The 20,716-nt window shown below is 36.3% G+C and overlaps 2 protein-coding genes across 3 annotated transcripts in view; one reads left to right on the forward strand and one right to left on the reverse strand.

Moving 5' to 3' along the window:
* The window catches only part of LOC121518475 (tubulin-specific chaperone cofactor E-like protein), a 40,096-nt gene extending 22,901 nt beyond the window's left edge, over positions 1 to 17,195 (reverse strand). For both annotated transcript variants that reach the window (XR_005992654.1, XM_041800801.1), the window contains exon 1: positions 17,034 to 17,195. Coding sequence is in view for 1 of the 2 variants with exons in the window: in XM_041800801.1 (XP_041656735.1) it covers positions 17,034 to 17,194 (161 nt within the window). In the remaining variant the exon portion in view is untranslated. The remainder of the gene's footprint in view (positions 1 to 17,033) is intronic.
* On the forward strand, positions 7,988 to 18,692 carry plekhb1 (pleckstrin homology domain containing B1). The gene is made up of 6 exons (XM_041800806.1): positions 7,988 to 8,024; positions 12,008 to 12,160; positions 13,954 to 14,056; positions 14,158 to 14,197; positions 14,303 to 14,393; positions 18,559 to 18,692. Exons 1-6 carry the CDS (start codon positions 7,988 to 7,990, stop codon positions 18,690 to 18,692), a joined length of 558 nt encoding a protein of 185 aa, XP_041656740.1.
* The last annotated feature ends 2,024 nt before the right edge of the window (positions 18,693 to 20,716 follow it).

The following is a 20,716-nucleotide window of genomic DNA, read 5'->3' on the forward strand; positions in this document are numbered from 1 at the left end:
AGTAATCAAAAATAATGTCTGCCTTATACCAGTTACACAGGGCTCCCATTAGCCGGCTAGCAAAGCAAAAAATGTTGCATCTTTTTTGCTAATATCTATGCATTTGATGAATTTTTTTTAACCATAATTTCCCAATTTCTGAGCAATATTTTTACTGTGGTTAAATTAAATTTACTTGCATTATTTTGAAGTGCTGGACTACACCATTTGGACATTTTAAAGGGAGGAGACCCCCAGAATTGTATTTGACTATTTGATACAAATTTCAGTCTGTTGACCGATTCATATACTCACTGTTGATTCAGTAACAACTTTAATTACTAAGAAAAATGAAATAAAAACACATTTTTCATGGCAGGCATACAGAAGTCCATTTCCACCACTTGAAAAAGAAAAATGTGGAAGTTAGGACATTTAAAAAAAATAATCCAAAGTCATAATTTTGAGATAAAAAGTAAATTACATAAAAAGTCAAAGTTATGAGATATAAAGTCATTCAGTCAATTATGACTTTTCGTTTCACAATTATGACTTTTTAAATGTGAAAGTACCGCAATTCAACAAATAAAATCCTGTCATTATTATGAGTTAAAAAGTCAAAATTATGAGAGAAAAAGACAAAATTATGAGTTAAAAAGTCTTTATTATAACATAAAAGTCCAAATAGATAAAAAGACAGAAATATGAGACAAAAGTCAAAATAAGTTATAGTCATATTTATAAGATAAAAAGTCAAAATTATGAAATGAAGTCATAATCATGAGAAAAAAAGTCCAAATAAATTATGAAGTCATAATTGTAAGAAAAAACTTATAATTATGAGGTAAAAAGTCAAAATTACGAGATCAAACGTCAAATATGTGAGTTAAAAGTCATAATTATAAGACAAAATCATAACTATGAGAAAAAAAGACGAATTCTGAGATAAAAAGTTAAAATGAGAAAAAATAATTATAAGACAAAAAGTAAAAAAAATATTAGATAAGTCATTTAGTCAATTATGACTTTTTCCTTGAATTTTCATCCCATAATTTTATCTCATAATTAAGAACTTTTAATTCACAATTTTGACTTTGTCTCATAGTTTTTACTTTTTCTTATAATTACGACTTTTTATCTCATAATTATGCCTTTTTAACTCATAATTTTGACTTTTATCTCATAATTTTGACTTGTTTTTCCTTGTAATTATGACTCTTTATCTCATAGTAATGACTCAGGATTTTTTTTTTTTTGTAACAATTGCCATACTTTCACATCCTTGCTTTTTTATTTGGCAGAAATGGGCTTCCATACAGGTATTTTAAGGCCCCCTCCCTACTGTGGGCCTGGGTAATCAGTACCCCACATGCTACACCCATGTACCTTGCCCTATGTGAAAAAAGTAAATACCCCGTAAACCCAATAACTGGTTCAATTCAGCCACACTGGAGGATTTGCCAGCATGAATGGCCTGTTTAAGATCCTGCCAAACCATCTTAATCAGATTTAAGTCCAGACTTTGAGTTGGCCAATCTAAAACCTTAATTTTTTTTTTTCAGCCATTCAGTGGTGGACTTGCTGGTGTGTTTGGGATCATTATGACCCAAGTGTGCTTGAGGCCACAAACTGAGACAGATATTTTCCTTCAGGATTTTCTAGCAGAAAACAAAAGTCATGGTTCCATCAATTAGGACAAGTCGTCCAGGTCCCTAAGCAGCAAGGCAGCCCCAGACCATCATGCTACCAACACCATGCTTGGTATGATGTCCATTTAATTTAATGCTGTTGATTTTATGCCAGGTGTGATGGGATACAGCCTTCTGAAAAGAACTGTCCCATGGATGCCATTTTTGTCCAGTCTCTTTCTTATTGTTGAATCATGAACACTGACCTTAACTGAGTCAAGTGAGGCCTGCAGGTCTTTAGATGTTGTAGGTTCTTTTGTGTCTTCCTTCATGTGTTGCTGATGCGCTCTTGGAGTCATTATGATAGGCTGGCTATTCCTGAAAGATTCACCAATCTTCCAAGTTTTCTCCATGTGTGGATAATTGCTCTCACTGTGGTTCCCTGGAGTTACTTATAATGTAACTGGTGAAACCTGCACTGAGGAAGGGAAGCCAATTATGGAGGGATTTATGGGGAAGAAAATTTAACCTAAGGAACTATAGTAAATTTTAAAATTATAAATAAGCTACACTGGCCATTTATTAAGTTACACTAAGGAAATAAGTATGTGAAAGGAAGAGGATCATAATCCTCTTCTTTCATGAATCTAAAACTATTTAATCAGGAAAACCTCAGTAAGACTAAGCATCTCATTTACAAATGAACATTATTTTATCAAACACATATATCACTTGTCATAATTTTTGCCTAAAACTTCATGTAAAATGCTATTCTTCTAAACTATTTTTTCAGAATGATTGATAATGGCTTTAAATAAATAGAACTAGACTATCCAACACAGCCACAAGATGGCAGCCATGTTTCATTTATCTAGAAGGTTCAGTTGATTTCTCCTCTTTTACTACCACACCAACCTGGAGTTCAGCTGGTGTTTAGAAACATTTTCAGAAAGCAACTGTGGAAAAAGAAGTACAAGTAAAAGACATTCAACTTGAGGCACTCATGACCAGACAAGCTGTTAGTAGAACCACTGGCAATTGCACACACAAATAAAACTAAAACTAAATGCCCTTGTGTAGAAAAATGAGCAGCCTTTTACTGTTGTAGCTTGTTCAGGTGTTTTGTACAGTCTGAGGGGTTCTGGTCCGGTCCCCACAAAAAAGTAATGAAATAACCTTTTATGAGATGATATATTGGGCCGGGGTAAACATTCTGTTTTCTTTTCGAAACAATATATTTTCCTCTATTACTGTACAAGTTTTTCAAATGTATTTTTTTATTAAAGGCAACTTTTTCCTATTTTATTTGGATACCCAGACACTGTGGGTGATGTTTATTCTATTAACCCTCTGAGGAAGAAAAGTAGGAGGATGTGATTTATGGTTCTTGCCGTATACAACAACTTTGGATTGATCAAGGCACCATTAAGCCCAGTTCAGACCAAAGATTCCTGATGAAACGAGATGAACAACATTCTGAAAGCCTGTCAATTCATACCTCTGGACTGGAGGAGACCGCATCATTTCAATAGAAACAATGCTCAGTCACTAAATTTAAAGTGATTTATTTCTTATGTTACTGCACAATAAATTTGTCTCTAGTAAGGGCGATGTTTCACTGTTTGCTTTCTTTTTTATTGTCATTATAATGTGCAAAATGTGACTCTATGATTCCTGCACAAGAGTGATTCATCCCCAATTCCTCTTTGTCATCAATGTTATAGCGTGACATCTTAGCCACCTAAAACCCATTTTTTGTCGATTTTAAACCCTTTCCACCTCTTTTCCATCAAATCTTGCCTCTCTCCCGTCTATTGTTGGCTGTTGACCCATTATTGCCAATATTAACCCCTCTTTACTAGTTTTTACACCACATTTTACAATTTGATATGCCCTTTTTGCCAGTTTATATCAACTTTTCATCCCGTTTCATCAAATTTCCATCAATTTCTGCCACTTAACGCCATTTCAGCCACTCTTTAATCCCCTTTTAACACTTAATATGCATTTTTTCGCCACTTTAACCCATTTTTGCCATTTTGTGGTTATTTTTTGCTATTTCTATCTAATTTTGGCACTTCTAACCCATTTCTGCTACTTTTAAAATCCAGTTTCACCACCTTTCCCACCATTTTTTGACTGTTGTTGACCTGCTTAATTCTTTCTGTATTTAAAGAGCTTAACTTAAATTCCTAAACATGATGTTAACAGCAAAACATTTACAATAAAATTATATTTGGGTTCTTCTTGATTCACAAAATATAACTACAACTTGTTTGTTAAATAAGCTTGGCTTATTTCCCTGAAAGGTGCTAACTGTTACAATAGCACTAACATTTTATTTTAACTTACATGTTCTGACATCCTAACACTACAGCTAAATAATAATATTCAGGGGTTAAGGCAAAACAAACTGCCTTTGTTGCTACCTACACTTGTGAGCTAGCAAAACTTCTCTACAATTGACCCTCAACTTCTAAGTTTCACCACAGACACACCCATCATTTTTTACATTAAACTTTATCAGTACAACATCAGAAAGTTTTAAAAGCCTTTTAGAAGTGTTTTGGGGATAATTAAACACCATACTTACCTGTTAAAGGACAGGAAAACCAAGGACATGAGACATTAGATGTTGAGGAAGAGAAAAAATGAGCAGTTCTAGCTCAACTAGTGCAATCTTTTGTAGATAATCCCTCTGGTGGTGCAAAGTTGTAACTACATCTAAGTCACATCAATCACAAAAATGCATTTAAATTTAACCTTTACACATAAATTAATGTAAATTCTACCGTTGTGAGAATCACCCATGCAAGTACAACTTTCACAGGGAGAAGCATAAGCAAGTCTTCTTTTCTCTCATTGAACAGGAATTAAAAATCTAATATGAAAACAAAACTCACACAATATAAAGAAATTAATATTTAAATAAGTACAAACTTAGGTATTTTAACTAGTACATGTCTATATGCATGAATGGCATGGTTGCAAAGTGTGCAAAGGGTGCAAGAATGTTGACTAGACATGATCAAAAGTATAAAATATGCAATGATGTGGGCAGATTTAAGTACACGAGGTAGGTAAGATCATTTATACTGACTAGTGCAAAAGTGCATTTGAGTTGAGGCATTTTACCAAAGTGAGTGGTCTTATTGTATTTTAGTTACAGCAAAGTAGTGAAGAGACATTGATTGTTGAATAAGAAAGATACCGAAGATATTGTGATAATAATTTGCTGCTCAGTTCTCTTACAGATAAGTTATCTTCCAAGAATGATATTTTATCTGCAAGCTACCACAGTCTTGAATTTCTCATGTATTACCAAGTGTAGCTGATGTAGGGGTCAGAAGTGTTTAGCAGGCTGAAGTTTCTGTTTGGAAAATTTTAATAGAACATCAATTTCAAAACTATCGCACTTTATCATACAAGATAGTTGTATGAATCAAAATGAGGTTTACATTTTTCATTCATATGTTTGCAATGTACGAAAAACAGCTGTTTGCATTAAAAGTCACTCACAGGCAACATCATTGGACAGCCTGATTCAACAGTGGTGATGGTTTTCCTGTTCTTCCACTGATGCATTCATGTATGAAGTCCTCTGGCCTAGCCAGGTGTTCAACACCCTTGAATCAGTAAAAGGGGTCAAGCATTTGAGAGTTCTGAATAGGGGACATACAATAATAATAATAATAATGTCTTCTTTGCATGATTTTTGTTGGAAAGTGGCTCATAGGCTAAGACTTTGTGCATCATTTCTGAGTTTTTCCACATTATGAGAATAACCCTGCTTCAACAACCCTCACAAAAATGTGGAATAAAGCAATAAAATCCTCCTTTCTTGCAATACTGACCATGACATCTGGCCTCTAAATGTCCTTCCCTATATATTCTGGGTCACATAAACATAGCTCAATATCTGAGTCAGCCAAAATACTTTAAAATATTCTCTTCATTACATTCTTGGGATGCATCCTTGTTAGATGTGCAGCCTTCACAGGTTTGCAATACAAACTAAAAATAAAAATAACCACATTAGGGTCTCTGCATCCTATAAATACAAACACTGAACCAAAAAGCATTACCTCACCTGTTTCACTGCTGTAGACTATTTCCTCCAAAACATTTTCACTGTATGTAATCCAATAGAGAACCACCACTGACTTCACAGCTAAAAAATAAATGTAATTCGAGCCAACTTCTGTGTCAACACAAAATTGAACAATAACACAGTATGTCTCATGAAGTTAGGATTTATAGCAGCTATCTCAGAAGGATTCCATTACAGCCAATAATGGTGTCTCGTTTTCAGGTCACTGAGTGTAAAGCACAGATTGATTTTGTGCCATGGACCTTTTTAAAGCTGACACTTAGACTGGGAGTAAAGCACAGGTGCTACTGATAATGTTATGACAACAGTCCTAGTAAGCCATGGCAGTGTGACCGAGTGTGAATGTAAAAAATACCGCAGCCTTTAGGTCAAACAAACTCAGACATTTTTAGACTAATTTTGAAATATTACCCTCTAGTTCCTTCTATAACATGTCCTCCATAAAAAGTGATTTACTGACATGGACCTGTGCTCTGATTTTATAATCAACACACATCATACAACAAACAAGATCATGGTTCAGAGGGTCAGGGTTTAAAGACCCTACCTTCCCTCCACTAGCACTGGTTACAGCTCTGGGGATCTCTGTCGAAATCAAAGATGTTTACAGTGTCGTTAAGGGAATAGCACTGATGAGTTTGTGATACAGAAACAAGCACTGAGCTCCTCTCAAACTTGCAATACATGTCTGAAAAAATTATCCAGTTCAAGTTGTATGTGTGAAGGCAATGAGCCGAATATGTTCACCTCATGTCAAAGGCTGAAATATTATTCCCCCAGGAAACCTTGGAAAGGGAAAACTCTTACCTTAGAAATTATCCATTGCAAGTAGCATTAATCAGTTTATTTCCCACACTTCTACAGTAGGCTTTAATTGTCAAACTTTATTTTTTTCTGTCTGCATTGCCCTTATTTGCTATTTTTGTCACTTTTAATCATTTTTGCTGCTTTAAGCTCATTTTTGCCTCTTCTTTTTTGCCACTTTTTGCCAATTTTATCCAATTTTTGCCATTTTCACCTCTTTTTGTCTCTTTTATCCTGCTTCATGCAATTTGTATTTTCCCTCCAGTTTCCCATTTAAGCTGCCTCTTGCCATTAAATGCCATTTTTCCCATTTTCCCCACCTTTTTGCTGCTTTTTTTTTTCGCATTTTCAACACTTTTCACTCATTTTTTGCCACCCTATTTGCCCCTTGATGACCATTGTTGCCACCTGTATCACATTTTTTGTCACTTCTCACCCATTTCAGCCACTTTTTTCTCCATTTCTGTGACTTTTCACTCAGTTTTGCCATTTTATGCCTATTTTACCCTGGTCACCCATTTTTAGCCACATTTTTATCGCTTTTTGACCTTTTTTTATACCAGCTTTAACTTACTTTTGTTGCGACTTTAACCCATTTTTTCACCACTGTTCACCACTTTGATTGTGACTCTTGCAAAGGTATTTTTCAACAATTAGGCTCTTTGGTTTAGTGGGGTTGAGTAACACTGCAATAGAGATATATCATGACAGAGAAAGACCGACTGAGCTGGCATTGGTTTATAATATACAGTCAGGGAAATGAAACAAACTTTAAGAGAGAAAAGCTAAACTGGACGTTGTTGAAGGCTAAATATATACAATCACAAAAGGAGTGAGTTTCATCATGACATACCTGCTGTGTGATTACATAAGAGGCCTCTCAGATGAAAATGAAAACAACTGTAGGAAAAACACTGTTTCTCAATTTAGAATTCCAGTATATATATAACAGTGTGACTGACACAGTAGTCTAGTGTTTTCTCTGAGCTATAAAAAGGAAATGATGTCACCAGACACCCAGGAAGACTCTCATAACTGACCTGAGCACGGTTACAATCAGGCTAATCCTCATGCTGTTACTTCAGTTCTGGGATTAACGTGTAAGAGTTTCTATAAGTGTGCACTCATGGCATGGGGCTGCCATTAGGTCAGCTTGTGTGGATGTTATAATATTACTCAACAAAATCATCCTTACAAAACACAAAGTGAAAAAGTTAGGAAGAGGATTCAGCGAAGAAGGAGCCAGAAAGGTGAGAGAAGACGAAGAGGCGTGGCTAAACACTTAATCCACAATGATCCTGTGAGTCAATCTTAGTCCTGGCTGCATAAATCTACCAGAACCTCACTGAGGAGAGAGACGTAAACAAGAGTCCAAAAACCTGCTGTATCGATCAGACTTGTAAATATTCTTCCTCCAGTTTTTCCTGGATTATTACCATAAAGATTTGGACAACAGCAGAGGAACATGGCGCTCCTGAAGTCAGGCTGGCTGTGGAGACAGAGTGAGTATGCAGGGTTATAGGGCTGATGGATTATGGCAAAACCTGTAATCACAATTAATTCATTTGAAATTGAGATCAAGATTATTGCACACAAAAAACCCATTGATTTTACATCTGCATCCTAAATTTATTTTATCACTCTAAATTCATTAAAAATAAGCAGCATGTGAAAATAAATGAATCAAGAGTTGTCTAAAAAATAATGGATTATATTAACAAAAAAAACCCCACAAAGAATTACTTTAATGGCAAAAATACGACAAAAAAATCAGATTTACCACATTCAAAAATCTATGGACAAACTGAGTGTATCACGACATACAGCTCAGTAATGGTTTAATCCTGATGATCTTGTTTTCATGATTGTGGGAAGATAAAATCATGATTCAAATTGAATTCAATTAAGCTGTATCCTGTGTTTATAATAATCACAAACTCAATATTTGACACATTTCAACTTGTGCTGGAATCATTTTTTTTTTAAATGTATGATATTAAATTTTATCGACATATGTAAAAATCAATTTTGGTTTATACATATATTTGTAAGTTCATACCTGTGGATTCAGTTCTTAAAAACACACAATTTAAAGTTTGAGGATGAAAAAATTAACATATTTCAGTCATTAAAAATAGACTTCAAAGTGTCAGGAATGATGTTGAATAAGGAAAAAGACTTCAGCTGGTGTAGGTCTGTTGATCCAGCCTTAAACTCCTTCTTAGCTTCACATAGAGCCAATATTTACAGCTAGTATCAGCAGATTTTTATAGCCAAAATTATTGATTTGAATATTTTTATGGATCAACTTAAAACATGTTTCTACTCTTAATTCTTCAGAGTAATGATTTTAAGTGGTTTTTAAAAATTTTTTCAAAATCAAAAGTTCCAATGTCAACCTTTGATTTAGCATTTTTAACATTTGATCAGCAAGCTTCTACTTACAGTAGATATAAAAGCCAATTAGAATACAAACCTGTGGACTCTGTTAACCATTACTCTCAAAGGAAGTGGCTGATAATAGAAGTGAGATGCAAAATCAAATACATAAACAAGTCTGACTGATCTAAATAGTTCAGTTCATGAACTCTACAAACAAATGTCCTCTTTTCTTAGATTAAAAAAGGCATTAAAAACCTACAGGTCTCATTTGATCAGGAACCTGTTATTATCAGACAATTTTTTAAAAGTGATTAGTGGAGCAGGATTAATACCTCTAGTCATGGATCACTAAGTAACAGGAAAATGTTGTTTAATGTAGCTAGTAGGGGTGTAATGGTTCACAGAGGTCACAGTTCAATTTGGAACTCGGGTTTTGGGTCACAGTTCAGGGCAGAGCAGTGAGACCCGCTGCCATTTCTTAGTCTTCCTTTCTCTGCGCCGTTTTTAAAAAGACTCCAGACATAAAAGCAGAGAAGATTGAAGATATTACCACTATTTTAAAGAGTATTCACGGACTGGTAGAAGCAAAAAACATCAACAACAAACATGTTATTAGCGCTGTGTCTGTGTTTACATGAGTGATCCATTACTGACAATCGTGAGTCAGGATTTTTCGGGAGGATCCACCGCATCAGCTTTTTATTAAACACAGAGAGACACCACACTTCATAACCAGAAATTAGATATACTGCTCTACAATACATTTTAATTTGCATTTTATGATGCATTTAATTTTTTCATTTTTTTAAACCAGGAGATGTAAGGTTTTTTTCTGTGTTTCCTTTTATTTTGCATGTGTTTTTTCTCCACTTTTCTATCTAATGTTTAATATTTCACAGGCTGCACCAACTATCAATGATATCTCTAAATACCACTAGATGGAGGATGGGTTGATTTATTCAAATGTATATTTTCAACATGTAAGAAGGTATGCACCAATGTTAGTAAAAGGAACAAATAATCATAGGTGAGGGGGATCTAGGATTATGAATCAGGGACTTTTTTTTTTTTTAATCGATGTACCGAACTGTGACCCCAAAAACCGAACCATGACCTCTCTGAACCATTACACCCCTATTTGTTAATATCAGCATATCGGCAAAAACTGTGTATCATTCACCCCTAAATGCAGCACCTTTCACAGAAAAAAGTCAAAAAGTGTTCTGCAATAATTCAAAATTAATGACTGCAGAAGCAACAACAACAGTAACACAGCATCATGATAAACTAAAACCTGTAGTTAATACTTGGTGTCTGCAGCCAAGAGAAGCACTGTGTGTGTATGTAGGGTAATTATTAGTGCTATCAAAAGTTTAAAACAATTGGGATACTTAGAGAAAATGCAATTTAAAAATATATGCAGATTAGGAGTGCACGGTATTATCAGTCTGGTATCGGCACATATCAAAACTTCTGCCGGTATTTACATCCCATATTTTGCCTGTGTATTTCAGCATGCATTGACTGTAATTATGTCCATATATACTGATAAATAAGTGGAGTTTGAGGCTGAACCAAGAGACCTATGTTAGTTGAGGTCTTTTTCTTTATTTATCCTCATTGTTAAACTTTTAAGTTTTTTTAAGGACTAAAGTTTGTTTCTTTGGTCATCCTTAAACCTTAAAGTGTGTCCAAAAGGACTGAAATTTCTTGTCTGCTAAAATGAATCAGTAAATATTGGCATATCGGGTATCGGCAAAAATCCAATACCACCCCTAATGCAGATTAATCACAGTCTGACTCCATCACACCACTTTCTTTTGTAGTTTTACAGATCTGATGAAAAACTCCTGCTAGCAATCTACCATGCTCTTAATTTTTTTTTTTTTATTTTACCCACCCAAGAGATCAACATTATCTGAGATTCATCAATAAGAGGACAATCTGCCTTCAGTCTCTCCTCCTGTGCCTGTCTACCTCTGCCAAGATATGCACGCCACCCAAACACACCCAGAGGTGCTGAGGTTCATCCAAACATCATTTGATTTCTTTTCAATTCGAAATAAATCTGTTGCCTTTTCAAAAGCTTCTGAAAGTTTTGATGCCACTCAGCATGCTCTTTCTGACGGTTTCATCACTTTATTATTAAATCTACTTGTAATTCAGTTATACAGGGTAACTGAATTACCAGTAGGTAAGAATGAACTGCATCAGCATTGTGAATCAAATTAAACTGAGATGGAGCAGCTTTACACTGGTAAAGATAGTCAGCTAACTATAGTTATAGTGTGTTTAAGGACAAGTTTGTAAAGTAACTATTAGTCAGCGTTCTATAAAAACACAAAATATGCTCATAACAACAGTGGACCTGCTAGTTACGGGTATTGGTGGGCGTCACTAAGAAAATCATGATGACTTGCTGCTAAATGGATGCAAAAGTCAAAGAACATTTAAATCAAAAAAGTATGCACATCATAAACAACAAAGATGACTATAGTGGTAACCATATGTCGAATCATTTTTTGGGATAAAACTGTACTTTGAATTTCTCTGTTTTAAGACAACATTTTTACAATTGAAAATTTTTTCATATCAAACAGAATATGCAGGCAGAGGTCAGAAAAGACAATAAATAAACATCTTTATGGTGTGGGAATCAAACATTTGATTTTCCAGTAACAGAAGGATCTCTGTCACTGAGCTAGAATTTTAATTTACCTGTCCATCCAGTACTCTGTTTCTGCTCAAGACTCTTATTCTCTAAACACTAACCAACCTTCATAACAAATACTGACTGATAATTGATGTGATACAGGAGTAAAATCTAGAGAGAGAAAACTGTACCAGTTACAAAACTCTAACCTCTCTAACTTATAATCCATTAATCGGTCCTGACCGTGCGTTTAAGTGGCTTAACTCGGACAATCAACGGCAATGAATCTTCTGGAAAAGGACAATATCAAAATACAAAAACACAAAATTCAAACTGATGACTGACTTATTCAAGTTATATACAACATTGACTCAATGAGCAGCAGTCAGATTAGGATCCTAACTATTACAGCTCCTAACAGTGCACTATGGCTGTGTGTCTCCTCTCCAGCTTCTGTCCTAAAACGCTGGAAGTTAAACTGGTGTGACCTCTGGATAGACGGGAGTCTGTGCTTTTACAAATCTGAAAACAGACGAGATCTGGAGCAGCGCATCAGCCTCAAGATAACGTGTGTGGACGTACGATCAGGACTGGAATGTGGAGGTAAAGTGCATAATCAGTTTGGGTGTCCTTTAAATATATATTTTTTTGTTTTTGATAGGACAGCTTCAAAGAGACAGGAAACATGAGAAGAGATAGAGGAGCCAAGTCGTGCACCAAACAGCGCCATGTCTGGGAACAGAGACCAAGAATCAGTGCACTGAGGACTATAACCTGTGCACAGGGACACCTGCTCTACCACACCCAGTGCCTAGGATGTCCTTTATTGGAGATAAAGATATCTTGAATGAAATTTGATAACAGGCCTGGGCGATATGGCCTTTACAGTAACGGTTTTAGATCATGATAGTATTAATTTAATAAGAGATGATGCATTCAAATGAATATCAGGTGCTACAAATCCCCCTTTCCCCCTTTAAACAAGCATATGATGGCATATTCAACTTATGTATGGGCATAATCAGAAAAATGTTTTTTTTAAGTTTCTCTGTGTTGACCTCGTTCTAACTGCACCCATAGTTTTCAGTTTTGCCTCTACCCTGCTGGGCTGCTACTGACTCGAGCACATTTCCTGATGTGGGCTTCACAATAAAAGAATTTGAGAAAAATAACTACAGCCTTGAATTCTGAAGAACTTGACAGTGCACCATGTACAGTATTCCTTCAGTCTGATTAAAATCATTAGGCTTTAGGATTCAAACTTCACTGTTCACATGGACGCTTAAGAAACTGATCTTGTTAAGGCATCTGCATGCATGCATCAGGCATTTTATGAGAATAAAAGCATTTAAACATGCACAGAGCTGACCTACTGGTCTTATCTGCCAGAAACAGCAGAAGGAGAAGCTGCTCTTTCCTGTGAATATAAACAAACATTCTGCTCTTATTTGTTAGACATTGATCCCTCTTTTTTTTATCAACTTATTAACAAAGGGGAAGGTAGCATCAGCCAGTGACTTTCATAGTCTTTCTCTAGAGTGAACTCTAGTTTAATCTGAACTTTTATCCCTGTTGTGTGTTTCATTCCCTTCAGTATAATTTCACTGATGCTAAACACTGCTGTTGACTTGCCTTAAAACAAACTTAAATCATGTTCAGACAACCCATTTTCCTGCTGTTCTGCTTGAAAACTGAAAGCTTAGCAGTACAAGCTTTAGCAGTACAAACAGTGATGAATGCATTTCCCACATGTGGAGCCTAAGAGAGAGGCAGACTCACGCGATAAGAACGGTTTAGCCCCAAAGATACGATCAAGACAAGTTTGTACATGGATACTGTTAATAATAATGGTCAACAAAAACCTCCCCAGTCATCTGGAATGACACTGCTTTCAAACTGGGCAGTAGCTGACCAGAATCTTCCCACTGATGTGTCACATGAAGCATTTTTATTCTGATCAGTTTTTTTATGTGTCCATGTAAACATAGCTAATGTATAATTTTGAAAAATATGCTGTTTTTCTATCATAAGCCTGCATGGACTCACACTGAGGCACTGCACGTGACATCCTGAAAGTCTTCTTAGTGCTTCACTTTGGGATTTGGCCAAAGTGTCCTTAACGTGTGGGTGCATTCACACCTATATTTAGAGCCAGTTCAATCAGCCAAGATGCATGCAAGTGTAAACAGGACCTATAATGATGGAATTCTCTTGGATAACAAATAAACAATATTCAGCATGAGGTTTAAAAGATGTGCTATTATCATGAAATTTGTCCTGCAAGTTCTTTCCTCAGTGCTCGATGACCACAACATATTTTTACTTCAGAGATTCTGATGAAATGCAAAAGGATGTAAACTTACAAATAACTTCTTTAACTTGTTTCTGGGCTGTAGATGTGAATCCACCAGAGAGCAACCCCAAAGAAAATCGCATCGTGATTCAGCTCAGAGACGGCTCCAATGTGAACCTGTGTGCCAACAGCGAGGATGAATCCATGTAAGCACTCTCTCTCCCTCTACTTTCTGCTCTGCTTCCTCTTACAAACATCCATCAGCTCCTCACCTCTGTTCTTGTCTTTTCTTTTTTTTTTTTTTCAGAGCCTGGAAACTGTCTCTGCTCGAGACCAAGAGAAACCCGGTGAGTGATGCGTGTTCTCAGTGCGAGCTCAAACATGATCTCTTCCCTCTCAGTGCTGCTTCAAATCTCCACCTCAGAGCTAAAACCAGTGTTTTCTTCATCTAGGTGTTCACATATGACCCCTACGATGACTCCTACCAGGAAATCCCCATCAACAGATACCAGACTGTCTACATCACTCCTGGACTCGGACCAGGTATGTTACCACGGTGATGCTGGAAACACAAAGGCACAGCCTCAGCCACAGGGGATCTTAGACCCACCAGAAACAGCTCAACATGAGCGTTTTTAAACAATTCTAGGCCAATAAAACGAAGGATTCAGTACTTGCCCTTCAGATTGTTTTGTCTGTAAAAACCAAGGCCAGTGGGATAAAGGGGAGCACCAATGAGGGGGGCAATTGAGGTCAGAAAATAATGGTCCATTGTAAAGTTCAGTGTGGATGGGCAAACCGAACTAAACCATTTGGAAAGTAATGTCTGACTTTATAGCTAAGCCATGGTGTAAACAAACGTCAGAATACCAGAGATAAAAGTAGAACACACATCTATCTGGGAAAGCTTAAATAGGAAACGGCAGAGGTTTTTAAAAAAACTTGGAGTGTGATTGGATGACTGTTCTGTCTGTCACATCTCTACGGGCCAATCAGAGCAACAAAACACGTGACATAGCTGCTATCAAGCTGCACGTGCGCTGCTACCGAGGAATAACGTGAAACATGGCGACTATAAACATATAAGTACTCGACTTTTGTCGTTTTTCAAAAGAAAACAACTCACTGCTGCTCTTTGTTCTTCTTTTAATGAAGAAATGTCGTCAAGTTCTGATAAACCTGGTGCTTTAGCAGCATCCACGCTAAGCTCTTCCGCCGTAATTACACCAGCTCTTGCTGCTGATTGTTCACGTCACAACTCTGCTGCGCCTGAAAGTACTGCCCCTCGTTGCTGATTGGTCCTGTCACTTTCTAACCCCGCCCAAACAGTTCAGATTGGAGCTTTGCAAGATGTATTCACCAGTGAAAAACAAGGAAACGGGCAAATCCATCTGCTTTGCAAGGTTACCAAAAAGGGATAAAGCAGTAAAAATGAGTTTAGAAAAAAACGCATTATAGGTTAAAAATAATAGGTAAAATGGGCCAAAAGGGATAAAGCAGCTAATGTGGTTTTAGAAAAGGTTGAAAGTTGTGAAAATGTACGTAAAGTTGTAAAAATTGGCGGTAAAAAAGGTGAAAAATGGCTAAAAGTTGTAAAAATTGGTTGAAATTTGCAGAGTGTATAGAAGTGGTCAAAATTAGCTGTAGAAACTATGAAAATCATTAGAAAAATGGCATAAAGTCAGTTAAAAGTGGCAAAAGGGTGCAAAATGGGCAGCTCAAGCAGGGAAAAGATCTATATAGCAAAAATTGTCTAAAAGTTGCAATAATTGGTTTAATATGGCAAGAGGGGTGGAAACTGTGATGAAAAGGGGTTAAAATGGCATGAATTAATAATTCTAACATCAGAAACCAATGATAGTTTAACACACTTTTTAGCTCCAAAATGAGGCAACCATTAGCCAGGATGCTAGCACTACTGCTACTGATACAGTACGTAAGCTTTGATATTATCAGTCAAAACAACTGGAGACGGCTCATTCTCCCAGTTTTTCAGGGGCCCAGGCAACTCTGCGTGTAGCTGTTCTCATGAATTTGTGTCTGGAAAAATTTGCAGTCTTTGCTGTATAAAAGCCCTAAGTGTAAGTATACAAACATCCAGACATTTAATTTTACTCCATTCTGCCTTGATAATGAGTAAAATTTGGCAATTTCTCAAGAACCTTGAATTATTTATCTAGTTATCTTAGAATAAAAAAGCTGGTTTTCCCATTAAAATGCGTACTTTCTTGAGATTTCTAGAAACCCACCAAATTTACATGCTTTCAAGGGCGAGGGTTTAATAAAATGTATGCATGCATTCTGAAATGATGTATAGGGATGCACCAATACCTGTATCAGGTATCAGTGCTGTTATTTGTGCTGCACATTTTGGTGATAATGCTCTGGCTTTGCAAGACATAGTCTGGGAGCTGAAATGGCCTTCCTGAAGTCCTGGCTTGTTACTTTTAGAAAATATTTGTAGCATTATTACTTAAAATCCTCCATAAAAGGGAAAACTTTCATGCTCAAGATTTCAAAAACCAGCCTTAGTCCCCAAATTTTTACAACTGAGTAACAGTGATGCAATAAAAGTATTATTAACTATCTATCCTTCATTGTTTTTATTTAGGCTACATGTTACTCACTGTCCCAACCTTTTTGAATTTGAGGTAGTAGATTCAGGTTATACAAAATTTGTGACCACATAAAGAATGCACTGTTAGATATCAAATAAATCAACACTAATGTAAGTTAAAGTAAAGCTGTATAAGTGAAAAGGGATTTTTTTCCAATGTCAGTTTGCCTCAGTGGCTTTAAAATGATGATTTATGAGCAAGCAGCTATATTTGTGGTAAAAAAAAAAAACACACACAACATAAAGATAGAAATTTTCTGGCTAAGTTTTATAAGCTTACAAACTAGGAGTACAATGCATATGGACAGCTCTTTTCACTGTTCTGGTCAGCCTTAATAAAATCATGGGATTTTTCTCTTTTTTTCCTACATGGAAGCTTTCCTTATGTGGGCTGTTATCGTATTTGTCACCACAGCACTCTTGTCATTTCACAGAATCAGCTCACATCTAAAACTTGGAAAACTTTCAAACGCCTGCGGGTGGTGCATGCACGCATACATTAATCAAATGTAATCAACAGACATACAGGGAGCAAAACCCAAACAATGGAGACACAACATGCTTACCTTTCACCTGCGGAGCCATGCTGCTTCCTCCTGCTCCTCCTCGGTGCGGTCATTGTGTCATATTTAGATGTAAATCCGACATAATTCAGTGAAATTAAATAAAAAAAATAAACTTTGACTGTCACTCTACCCCCAGTCCCAGTGGCAACATTTGTAAGCATTTGGATCCTTCATATTTTTCCATTTCTACCCAGTTACAAGTACAGTAGTTTTACGCCAACGCACCTGCTGAGCGGCAGACTGATTATGATGTGGGGCGTTTGATTTTAGCACCCCGCATGCTCGCTGGGCGGTGCATGATATGTAAGAAACGAAGTAGAAATAAAAGTCTTTACTTTTTATGTGTGCAGATTCTCAGTCCTAACAATATTATTAAGTCTTAAAAAACAATGACGTTAACTTTCAATGACAAAAGAGTTATAAACCTTTGTGCTAACCACAGTTTTGCTAAGTAGGTTTGTCTTGTACTCGCTGCTAGCTAGCAAAAAAATGATACAAAGTTAGCGTGTCAATTTTAAACTCATACAGTAACCAGGTCTCACCTCAGCAAAACGTAATAAGTTTTTATTTTCAGTCACTGTTAAACACAATAAAAGCAAAAACCCTATAGTTTATGGAAAAAAGCCCAAAATTGCATTAATAAGTGACTAAATACCCCTGTCCCAAATGGCATAACTGTGGAAGCCCATTAGTGCCAATTGAAAGAAATGAAAGTGAGGTTATTATTAACAATAAATTAAAAAAATCTTACATGCTAATGATGAGATAGCAAGTTGTGCAATAACAATTCAAAAGTAAATAAACACATTCTTTTTTTAATCTCATAATAATAATGACTAATAATTTCGACTTTATGTCATAATCTTGACTTCTTTTTTCTGAAGTATGGTTTACTATTGTTATTTGAACTTTTTTCTCTATAAGTAATCAACTGTCATTTGTTTTCCACTGTAAGAGGCAGGAATGGACCCAATTACCTTACAAGAAAAAAAAAAGGTTTTGAATGGTCTCCACTACAGTATAGACCATTCCTCTCTATTTATCGTGATAAATAATGTATTTCTCCTGAAATCGATTGCTAATGTCTCCAGGGTTACAGAAAGTATCATGAGTTAGACTTTTAAAAATCCAAGGGCTCGTCGACTCTTCTATAAGAAGCTCTCCTGTATTTTCCTGATCATATTATTCCATCAAAAACAGTCCTACTGCATCAGAGTCCCCACAATCTAAATAGCTACTGTCAGATTTCTGTCCTGTCTCTATAATGCAGCTGAAAAATACCATAAATAAATCTGTGAATAATGATAAAAAAAATTAATCAATATTCTCTTTTATCATGAACTCTGTGACTGTACAAAACTTTATTCAAAAGTGATTAAATTTAGAAAATGAGTCTTGTGAACATTATTGATGAAAATAACTGGATTCCATCAGAGATGAAATATATGAGCCCCTCTTTGTCTGCTAAAAACAGATCAGAAAATGACATGTTTTTTTAATAATCATTTCATGTCCTTCCTCTCAGGAACCCACCAGGTGATCGTTCAGAGGGACCCGTTTGATGGCGTGATGGAGAACCTGGCCCTGGGATTACTGGCAGGTGTTGCAGCAGGGACAGCCATGAGATCCTTCCTGTGGATGCCCTTCTTCTTCTGCTGAGATTATCTTCATCACGGATATGATGACGCTGCACAAAGCCTGTTGTTCACATGAGCTGGATGTACTGGGACATCTGCATGTGTAGGAAGCCTTTTTGTCTACATCTGTGTATAGATATAACTGCTTCTAAACCAAGTTTGCTGCTCTTTTGGTACAGTTTCTTTTGGACATAAGACTTAAGAAGCTTTAAATTATGTTTGCTGTGTTACTCTGTGTTGTTCCTGCTTGTATATAAAGCACATTAAGTGTAATTATAAGCATATTAATGGAAAAGAGTCATTTTTTCTATGAATATTCCATATTCTGCTGCCTGTTTTACACTTTGAAAGTTTAATTAGTGCAGTTTTAAAGATGTATATACTGTACATAAAACAAAGTAATGCTGTTTAATTAGCAGTAGTTACATTAACTTTAAGTTGCAAACACAAAATATTGTAAATATAAAGTTTTGAATATTTTAATTCAATTAAAAAAAAAAAAAAATCCAGGTAAAAGACAACTGACTCCAGCTTTTGCCCTGTGCTTTTGTAATTTTGATAGATGGAAATGTTTACAACAAAATCTCCATAACTCTTGAGATCTGTGTTTAAGCTTTTTTTGTGTGCTATTTTAAATAATCTAGGTCTAAAACAGGCAAATATCTGCTGGTAGAAACTGTGATAGAGTAGTAAATGCAGAAAAAGAGGGTTTGTGTCTATAAAAAGTATTCATCCACTTGAATGTTTCAATCCCTGATTAGTTTAATAAAGCAATCATGGTCAATATAGCTTTTTTGAAAAAAACAAACAAAAAAACAAACAAACAAAAAAAACAACTTTAATGTCAAATTGAAAACAGGTCCAGTCAATTGGTGCAAGTAGTCTCACAGTTAGTGAAATGAAGATTACCTGAGTGCAGTGAATGTGTCTCAAGTGACTGTAGCAAAAAGACACCTGTGTCTGCAAGGTCTAGTCACTGGTTAATCAGTATTCCTGGCAACCATTACACCATGAATACAAAAGAATACTCCAAGCAACTCAGAGAAAAGATTATTGAAAAGTACAAGTCAGGGGATGGATACAAAAAAAAATCCAAGGCACTGAACATCCACCAGAGTTCAGTTAAATCCATCGTCAAGAAATGGAATGGAATATAGCAAAAGTGCAAATCTGCCTAGATCAGGCCGTCCTCACAAGATAAGTGACTGTGCAAGAAGGAGACCAGTAAGAGAGGCCACCAAGACACCCATGACTGAAGGAGTTACAAGCTTCAGCAGCTGAGATGGAGAGACTCTGCATACAGCTGTTGCCCAGGTTCTTCACCAGTCACAGATTTATGGAAGAGTGGCAAAGAGAAAGCCAGTGTAAAAGAAAACTCAGATTAAATCTGGACAAGAGTTTACCAAAACTCATGTGGGAGAATCCATGGCCAAGGAAGAGAAAATTCTTCTGTCTGATGAGACCAAAATGGTGCTTTTTGGCCATCAGACAAGACGCTATGTTTGGTTTACACCAACCACTGTGAAGCACAGTGGTGGCAGCATCATGCTGTGGGGATGCTTCTCGACAGCTGGCCCTGGAAGGCTCGTAAAGGTAGAGGGTAAAATAATGCAAGATATACGTTAATCTTGGAGGACTATCTTATTCAGTCTGCAAGAGAAGCTTGGGAGAAGATTTATTCTCCAGCAAGACAATGAACCGAAGTATACAGCGAGACCTACATGGAAATGGTTGAAAGACAACAAGGTGAATGTTCTGGAGGGGCCGAGTCAAAGCCCAGACCTAAATCCTGAGTTTGTGGCTGGACTTGAAAAGGGTTGTTCATGTTTGATCCCAGAGTAACCTGACAGAGCTTGAGCAGTTTTGCAAAGAAAAACGGAGTAAAATTGCAGAGTCTAGATGTGTAAGCCTGATCGAGACCTATCCACACAGACTTAGTGCTGTGATTGCAGTCAAAGGTGCATCTACTAAATACTGACTTGAAGGGGGTGAATATTTATGCAGTCACTTATTTCACATCACATATTTTCATTAAATTTACGTTTA

The sequence above is a fragment of the Cheilinus undulatus genome, linkage group 12 (genome assembly GCF_018320785.1).
Source record: "Cheilinus undulatus linkage group 12, ASM1832078v1, whole genome shotgun sequence".
Lineage (NCBI taxonomy): Eukaryota > Metazoa > Chordata > Actinopteri > Labriformes > Labridae > Cheilinus > Cheilinus undulatus.

Excerpts from the sequence above, each read along its gene's own strand:
- plekhb1 (XM_041800806.1), top strand. The coding sequence starts at position 7,988 with ATGGCGCTCCTGAAGTCAGGCTGGCTGTGGAGACAGA. Across the intron at positions 14,198-14,302 it reads TCGAGACCAAGAGAAACCCG|GTGTTCACATATGACCCCTA; the intron begins GTGAGTGATGCG and ends TTCTTCATCTAG. Across the intron at positions 14,394-18,558 it reads CACTCCTGGACTCGGACCAG|GAACCCACCAGGTGATCGTT; the intron begins GTATGTTACCAC and ends CCTTCCTCTCAG.